General features: G+C 29.0%; 1 protein-coding gene across 1 annotated transcript in view; it reads left to right on the top strand.

Moving 5' to 3' along the window:
• Positions 1-9,091, top strand: part of LOC108721377 (uncharacterized) — a 53,489-nt gene that overhangs the window by 27,980 nt on the left and 16,418 nt on the right. Inside the window, 3 exon segments of the mRNA XM_018445904.1 lie at positions 3,194-3,310; positions 3,752-3,959; positions 4,160-4,635. Coding sequence (XP_018301406.1) covers positions 3,194-3,310; positions 3,752-3,959; positions 4,160-4,635 — 801 coding nt within the window.

The following is a 9,091-nucleotide window of genomic DNA, read 5'->3' as shown; positions in this document are numbered from 1 at the left end:
CGGAAGAGCTACCGCGTTGGATGTTTCGAGCGGGAGCTCGACGTGTCGCGCGCGAGTACTTTCCGCGTACTATCGGTTGGTGTGTACTTGTATGCGCGAAACGTATGTTAGATTGGTTATCGTTGCTGTGTGTTTGTCCTCAACGTATTAAACTAGCGTGTCGCGTTTGCATGTGAGGATCTTCGAATTGATAGTAGTGTCTTTATGTCTGCATGAGGTTCACCGATTACGATATCGTGCGTATTTCCCGTCCGAGAGGAAGCCTTACGCTTAGAAATTTCGGTCGAGTCTCACGACGAAATGTTCGATTCCGCGGCGTGAATGAGTATGCATGAAGACTCGCAAGATCCCGACACCGAATTTGCTTGTTCAATCTGTTCGCTAAACTATCGTTCTCTCGGTAACTATCTTGTCTCTCCGATTTCAGTCTTAATCGATTCTACAGCGCAACCCTCATTACTCTCCTTTATTAATATTTTTCTCTGTCTGTCGACGATTTTTCCTTCTTTATTTCATTGTTTTTTTTTTGTATTTTCTTTCGCCTTGACATAGTAAACACGCTTATAATTTACATATTGGTGACGATTATGTTATTCGCCCCCTATTCTTGAATATCCCGTTCGTCCTCCTGCAAACTGGCCCTTACCCGAACACCCCGCCCCTCTGCCGTTAGGTAGAGCTAGCCAGCCCTCACGTGAGCGATGCCTATCAAGCTAGAATGCCAATATGGGCATAATCATTCGAAACACATGGAGAATTTAGTGCTCTTTATGTGCTAATTTGTTGCTGTAATCCTGATTTTTGTGCTCAAGCCGAAAATGAGTTTTCTGCTGATTTTTAATAAAGTTAGAATACATTAAAAAAAAATAATAATAAAAATAAAAAAAATAAAACTATAATTTTGTGCTAATTATATGCTTTTAATATACCATAATTCAAATATTAGTACTCATCCCCTTTGACCGGTAAATCACCCCCGAAACGATCAATCACTTCCCCTTACAAGAGTAAAGTGCCCGTTAAAATGGTAGCGAAATGTTTCTAGGCTCAAATTGTTCCTCCATTTATGTGCTTTCAAAATATGTACGACAAGATTTTTGTGCTCATCCCCTTTGACCGGTAAATCGCCCCCGAAGGGGAAGTGACTGATCGCTTAATATAAATGATAATATAAATAAATATAAATAATTTTGTAATTTACGCGAATTCCGAAGTCACGATATTTTCTGCAGAACGCTGTTCCAAATGATTGAAGATACAGAACTTGACCACCAATCATTGTATAATTATTGTGTAAGAATCAAGACATTCGGAATGAACAAAAAACTATTTAGCTTATTTTTCCTGATTTGTAATCGTGACCGTAAAATCACGTATATTTCTTCACTTATCAGCATATCAATTATAAGTTAATAGAAAGGCAATTATTATCATTGCCCAACTTCTAGCTAAAGACTAAATAAACATACGATAAAAGTTATTGATAAAAGTTTGATTTCGCAACATTTAAAACACATTTTACACTAGAAGGATAATAATTGTAAATTGAAATCTCTTCAAGATTAAAAGATAATAGCAACTAATTGTGTTGATATAAAACTTATCCAAACTTATAAACCAAAACCTTCTAATATCACGACACATTATTATAATACCTTTTTTTCCGATATCTATATTTGTACCTATAGGTACAATTCCTTGTACCTACCGGTACATAAAAAATATATTATTTATATTGAGATACATTTTAGTTACCTTTTGGATGATACTTTCCCGCACGTTCAACGTGCATTTAGTGCAGAGTAACAAATTTTAACGCCGCGACAAAATAGTTTATCTGATGACAATTATAAATGTTTGATGTTTTTGAAACATAATGCATAAATATTAAACGAATTATTTGAAAAAAAATTAATTAATAGCTTTATAAGTGTTACTTCATTTTATTGTACATGCTAAACTTACATAGAATATTTATGCATGTATATATAAAATACGTATAATATGTAAATATTATATGCGGATACATGAAATTATCTATTTATTCTGAAATTTTATGTTAATAAATAAAAGAAATACCTTAAATGTACCTAGGTATTTTATTTTTCTAGTACTTGTAAATATACCCAAATATAGGTACATTTACTGAAAATAAAGTGCATAATACTCATTAAGATTCGTTGTAAAATTCTGACATAGAAAATATTTCAAATATCACATTAAAGATACATACATCCAATTATTTACTTAAAAAATTTTTTTATATTTAATATCACAAAACCCTGAATAAAAAATATTATTTTAATATTCCTTATATACACACATATATTCCAAATATAATAAAATGAAATGACGCTGTAAATTTGATGATGTGCATATTTCATGCACGCTCAGCGTTATTCGATGGAGAGATAATATCATAGATATTAATATAGAGACATGCGCAGTGAATAGTCGATAAATACTTGCAGTCAGTTTATAATAACGTTCATAAGTGTTTTATTAATCATTTGTCTGTTGAATGTACATTGAAAAGAATGAGCTTTGTGTAATGGAAAAAATTTTGTATTCACCAAACACGCGGGATCTTCTTCATTACAATCGAATTTTATTCAATTTTGAGAATTCTATTCCATTATATACGGATATTTTTATATTTGCCGAAGGTACTATGCATACTTTACAAGTTTGAATCTCTTTTTACAATTATATATAATTATATGTATATAAAATATTACCGTATATATAATATTTTTTCCCGGGCATATAGATCTTTACACATATAATATAAGTGTTGTGATAAGCAATTAAAACTACTTATCACAACTGCTTATTGCAACACAACTTTTTCATGCACTGTTAGATATCAAAGAAACAACAGTATACAACGTTCACATTAACGTAGTTGCAACACATTAATGCATATGAACGTAGTTTACCGTTGCTCCTTTAATATCTAACAGTGAATAACAATTAAATCAAATAAAAATCAAAATAATAAATTAAATTTGAGTCAAATAATTAATACATTGCTCTAAGTTAAATTATTTAACTCCATTGTATTTTTGTCAAATTAACGCTATATTGAGAGAGTAAAATCAGCCATAACCTATAAATATGAATAAAAATAATTCAGATTGGGTATAATTTGTCGTTATAAATTTATAACAGTGTGCTCCTTTGTTGTATCTAGATTTTCAACATGGAAAACGTTTACAAAGAGCAAGCGCAGCATAAGTTGAATAATTACAAAAGTTTAGGAGAATTGATGTGGATTACCATTAAAAGCCATGGGGATAAAATCGCACAAGTGAGTAAAAAATTACAATTTCGAATAATTGCGGAATCAATCTTAACACTAGTAACAATCTGTTTTTTATTTATCTTTGATATATTACTAAAGAAAAATTATCTTGTTTAAAAAGTAGTTCTCACGATTAGATAAATACATTGAAGCTATTATTTTGATACGTTATTTGACGTCTCAAACATGATTTAATAGATTAAAAGAAGAATTCATTTGTAGGACATTAAAACTTTAAATAAAGTTACTTAAAAATTATGTAAAAATAATTGCAAATAAATATATGGTTATTATATTATATATTATAATTTTATCTAATTTTGTTAGTATTGGTAAAAAATCGGTACTCCGAAGTTATAAATTGTTCTTTTAATCGTAAATCTAATGATTTTGCAATAAAACTAATTTCTTGTGATTTTGAAACATTTTTATAATAATACTATGCAGTTAGACGCCCGCACTGAAGAAACAGTCACATACGCGGAATTGCAAAATAAAGTTGTGAGATGCGCCTTGTGGCTACAAAAACAAGGAATCAAATCTGGCGACGTTATCAGTATATGTACAGGCAATCATCTTAATTCCATTGTGCCCTGCCTTTCAGCAACTTATATCAACGCGATTTTCAATCCATGGAATGAAAATATGGACTTACGTAAGTTATTCTGCGCGATAATTGTTATCAAATGTCCTCACATATTACATCCAATTAGATTAGAGGTTTAAAAATAATGCCTTTCCAATAATAATAATAATACAATTTTATTTATTTTGCGTTAATTAAATATAATTTTAAAGTAATTCATATAACTTAGCATTGATTTCTTATTATTTATGAGCTATTTGTTATATCAGAAACTGCACTGTACTTTTTGCAACTGATGACGCCAAAGATGATCTTCTGTAGCGAGAAATCTGTAAATATTATTTTGAGCGCGATAAAGAAGCAGAATTCCAATGCTACGGTAGTGGTTTTTGATAAGCATGTCGACGCAGTTTCATTCTCCGATATCCTGAAAAACTGCAATGATGTGGAAGTGACTAATTTCCGTTACATCAAGCTCGATGACATTAAAAAGACATCGTGCATTATGCATTCGTCGGGCACTACGGGAATACCGAAGGGTGTCGAATTGTCTAACTACGCTATGATATTTATCAGCCTACAATATAACATAAACATGACCAACGTGCCATCACTTTGGTTCTCTACTCTTTATTGGGTTACTGGGATAATAATGAACTTCTGCGGAATCATGCAAAGCACCAAAGCAATTATCTATCCAGAATTTGACGAGGAGATGACTTGCCGATTAATCGAGAAATACAAAGTAATATTATCTGTGGAAAATTTCTCTTATCAAGCAATTAAAATAAAAGAATTTAATCTTTTTTAATTTAATTTTTTTTTATTTAAAAAAATTATTACTAAGATAGGTAAAGGATAGTTTCACGCTTATCTAAATTAAATTGTAGATAAGCCTTGTAAGCAATTACAATGTTTGCTTCGATTACTCATAATTTCTGTGATAAAGTTCAGTCACAATTTATTTCATAATAATAATTATAATAGAGTTATTACAATAAAATTTGAAAATTACAATTAGATGCTTAATTTTCTGCTGGTATTTGTCGTACTATGGAGAATTACAAGCATTTTAATTAATAATGAATTAGATGTTCAAATGTTTCAATCAAAATAAATGCTAACTATAAAATTAAAACAGAATGTACCATAATCGCATATCTACTAAGCAATCTATTGCAAGTAATAAATTATTTTTCCATATTCATTTCTACATTCAGTTTGATGATTGATATTAAATAATTGAATAAAAACAATATTTACTTATTAATGTTGTAAATTTGATAAATAGTTCTATATTTAAATGCAATTAAATTTTATATTATATATCTCGACATAATATAGTAAAAAGCATAAATATTATTATTATACTATTTATTAGATAGAAGATGTGTTCCTTAGTACGAACATGATGAATCGTTTACACCAATCAGGTTACGTACAGAAATATCCATTACCATCATTGAAAATTATAGTGTTCGGTGGTGCATCAATTAGGCCAAAGGTGCAAGAAGAACTGAGACATTTTTTGCCACATGTTCAAATATTGCAATGTTTCGGTAAACATTATTAATGCAATAAGATTAAAATGAGCTAGAATATATAAAATAGAATTCCCTAGTAATGTATATTTATTTATTGTAAAAAATTTCGTCCGTATACTTTGTTCCTAGGCATGACGGAACTCGGTAATATTACAACAATGCAACTACCGAATCACAAAAACGGATCTTGCGGGTCAATAGTCAAGAATGGACAAATAAAAATCATAGATCCAGAAACCGGAAAAGTACTCAATCCGAATCAATCAGGAGAAATATGTCTGAAACTACCATCTATAATGACTGGTTATTACAAAAATCCCGAAGCGACAAAAAATACAATTGATAAGGATGGTAAACAGACTCTTCTTCTATCATAATAATTATAATAATATAATTATATTAATTATAATATATATATTAATTACTTCTAGGTTGGATACATTCTGGTGACATCGGTTATTTAGATGAAGACGGGGAAATGTTTATTACAGACAGAATAAAGGATCTCATAAAGTACAGAGGATATCAAATCTCTCCTAGAGAAATCGAGAATGTCTTGATATCGCATCCAGCAGTGTCAGAAGTTGTCGTAATAGGAATACCTCATGCTATAGATGACGAACATCCTCTTGCTTTTATTGTCAAACAACCTGGCGCTAAGGTTAAATTTCTTTAAATAAAAATATAATGGAATAGTAGAACAAAAATTTACTAAATATGAAATCTATTTGATAATTGCAAACTAATTTTGCATATTCCGAGATATCTCTTTAAAAATCTAATAAATAGAGTGTCTTGTATAGAAGTAAAGATATCGTTTTAGAGACACAATGAAATAATTAAATTAAAAACAAATTAAAAACAATGGAAAAATTTCCACATTAATATATTTTTTAATATTTTAAATATTTAATTAATTATATATATAACCAACATATAAGTTTCTATTTCCTTTATTAAATAGTAAATTGAATTAAACATTATTATGTATATTGAGAGAACATCATTATTTTTATACATTACATTTTAATATAAAATAAGAAATATTTTTTTATGTATTAGAATAATCTTTCGTGCATTGGTTTAATTTTCTTTATACAGGTGACGAAACAAGAATTAATAGACTTTGTAGCAAAGAATATGATGGATCATTTAAAACTACGTGGAGGAGTGATATTCCTGGATAGGTTTCCACATTTAAGTTCAGGAAAAATTTCGAAAAAAGATTTGAAAGTAATGGCGATGAAGCACAATGATTAATTAATTTAAAATAATATATATGTAATAAAAATAAATAATTTTATAATAATGTAAAATTTCTAATTATGCATGATCGTGCATTATTTCAAAATCATATATATTATAAATGTGAGTTCTTAGTAGTTTCATAAATAAACAAAAAATATCTTTTCTTTTTATATGTAGAAATAGTTTTATTTTAATTAACATATATAATCTTCTTATTGTGTATATTGTACTGTGTATATTTAAGTCTTTTCTAATTGAAAAATGAGTACTAAGAATTAGCACAACAAAATTGATTTGTTAAATATTTGCAATCTATTATGAACAATATTTAAAAATGTATAAAGAAACATAAAAAATAAAGACATAAAGTAACCAGACCTTATTATATATACAACCTATCTAAGTTTCGGGATTTTTTAAAATATTTTTCTGAGTTTAAATTTGAAAATTAATGGCGAGATTCAAAATAGAAAATATTTCTCAATATTAAAAAAAATGAGACATTTTCAAATATTTACATGGATGCAATGAAGATTTTAAGAAAAAATAGAACTTAGAATTTAGATCATATTCGGTGTACATGTAAATTGAAATCGAATAATGATATAGCATTAAAAGTGGTTACAACTATTTGAAAGCATTCGAGTTCGCATAGAAACGATCACGTTACGCGTTTTCAAAACTATCAAAATGCAAGTTTACAGAATTTTTCACGCTTGAACTTTGATCGTGCGATAATTTGACTTATAATTAGCTAACTGCTAAACACATCTATCGATGTCTAATCAACGTTCATCTAATTTTTATTTTTCTCTTTTCTGAGAACGAGTTATATTTAAGAATTAGTAACTAATCTCAGTGTGTTCTAATATCAATGTGCTCCTCTGATAAAATGAACAGCAAGATTCACGAAACATTGACACTAACATTGGATCATGATACGACGACAACTCGCAAACTCTTTGGCACCTTTGAAGAAAATATCTGTGAAAGCCTTAAAAGTATTATTAATTACAGTTATATGTTTTTTACTTTGTTAGTAACAAATAATGGCAACGAATTACTTTTAAAAAGTAACTTTCCAAATTTTGAAGCATATGGACCGAGTTAAGAGCTTAAAGTCCCATCAAATGCAATAAAGAAGACTATATACATATAATTGCCTAATTGCAGGAGTCAGTAAAAATCGGTATGACAAACTAAGACTTACTGGCACAAGAGGCAAGTTTGCATTGCGTTTATGTATTTATGGCAAAAAAATAATGGAAAAATTATCACAATAAAAAATATCTCTTTTAGATCATAGATACTTTTTTCTAAGTTTTACTTAGATCAAACAAGTATTAATTTATATATATATATAAATATATGCGTTGTATTATTAGTTAAAGGAGAAGTTTCTTTAATATACGATATGTTACTTTGAATAATAACAGTAATTTGTTATAATAAAATGATTAAAATCAAACATACGTAAAGATGTGATATGTTGACTAATAATAAAGCTTTTGATCTGCTGTTGTACTGTATAACAGAGAAGTGTGTGAACACAATAGCGTAGCAAGGGGGGCGGAAGAGGCGATCCGTTCCAGACACTATCTTGACATGAGCGCCAATCAGTAGATGGGTGGTCAGCCGAAATATTTCTTGCATGTATATCAATGGATCGATGGAATTTCACAGAAATGCTACCAAATTTTAACAGTAGTGTCTTATGAATTTTCCTAACCATAAGCGTGAGTGTTGTCACTTACGAACGAAGCTTTTCAAAATTAAAACTTAGATATTAAAACCTACTTTCGTTCAACAATAAGTCAGATGCGCTTAAATGAACTTGCGTTGCCTTCCATTGAACAAGACGTAATAAAAGATATAAGGTTACTTTAACAAATTTAATCGACCGATTAGTTCATTGAAATTGACTAATCGCACATATAATATAATACAATATAGGGTAAAAGCAGGGAATATGGAATATGGAATAGCAACCTATTTTACATTCCCTATTTTTACCCTATAAAATACAGAGTCGTTTCTAACACGAAAATATAGAGATAGATTTTCTCCATCACATTAATACAGTTTTATTTATTATAACAATCAGTTGTTTAAAAAGTCGAATACTGAAAGTGAAAAAATATACAACTAATATACACAACCTGATTTATTAAAAGTTAATAAGAACCAGTGAACAAAATCAGTCAAAAATAATAACAAAACAGGTCAATTAAAAGTAATTTGGAGGTAATTACGCACTCGCGTTGCATTGTTAAATGATTCCATCCCACCACTGCAGGTGCAAATCATTTCAGTTATTTTGAATAAAAAACCTGTAATTTATGTTTATGAGATAAGAGAGACTTCCGTCGTGTTTAATATATAACTTCTAATCAGCACTTCCACTAAAAA

Source organism: Mycetomoellerius zeteki, unplaced genomic scaffold (genome assembly GCF_001594055.1).
Source record: "Mycetomoellerius zeteki isolate Tzet28-1 unplaced genomic scaffold, Tzet1.0 scaffold168, whole genome shotgun sequence".
NCBI lineage: Eukaryota > Metazoa > Arthropoda > Insecta > Hymenoptera > Formicidae > Mycetomoellerius > Mycetomoellerius zeteki.
This window is presented reverse-complemented; position numbering and strand designations above follow the sequence as displayed.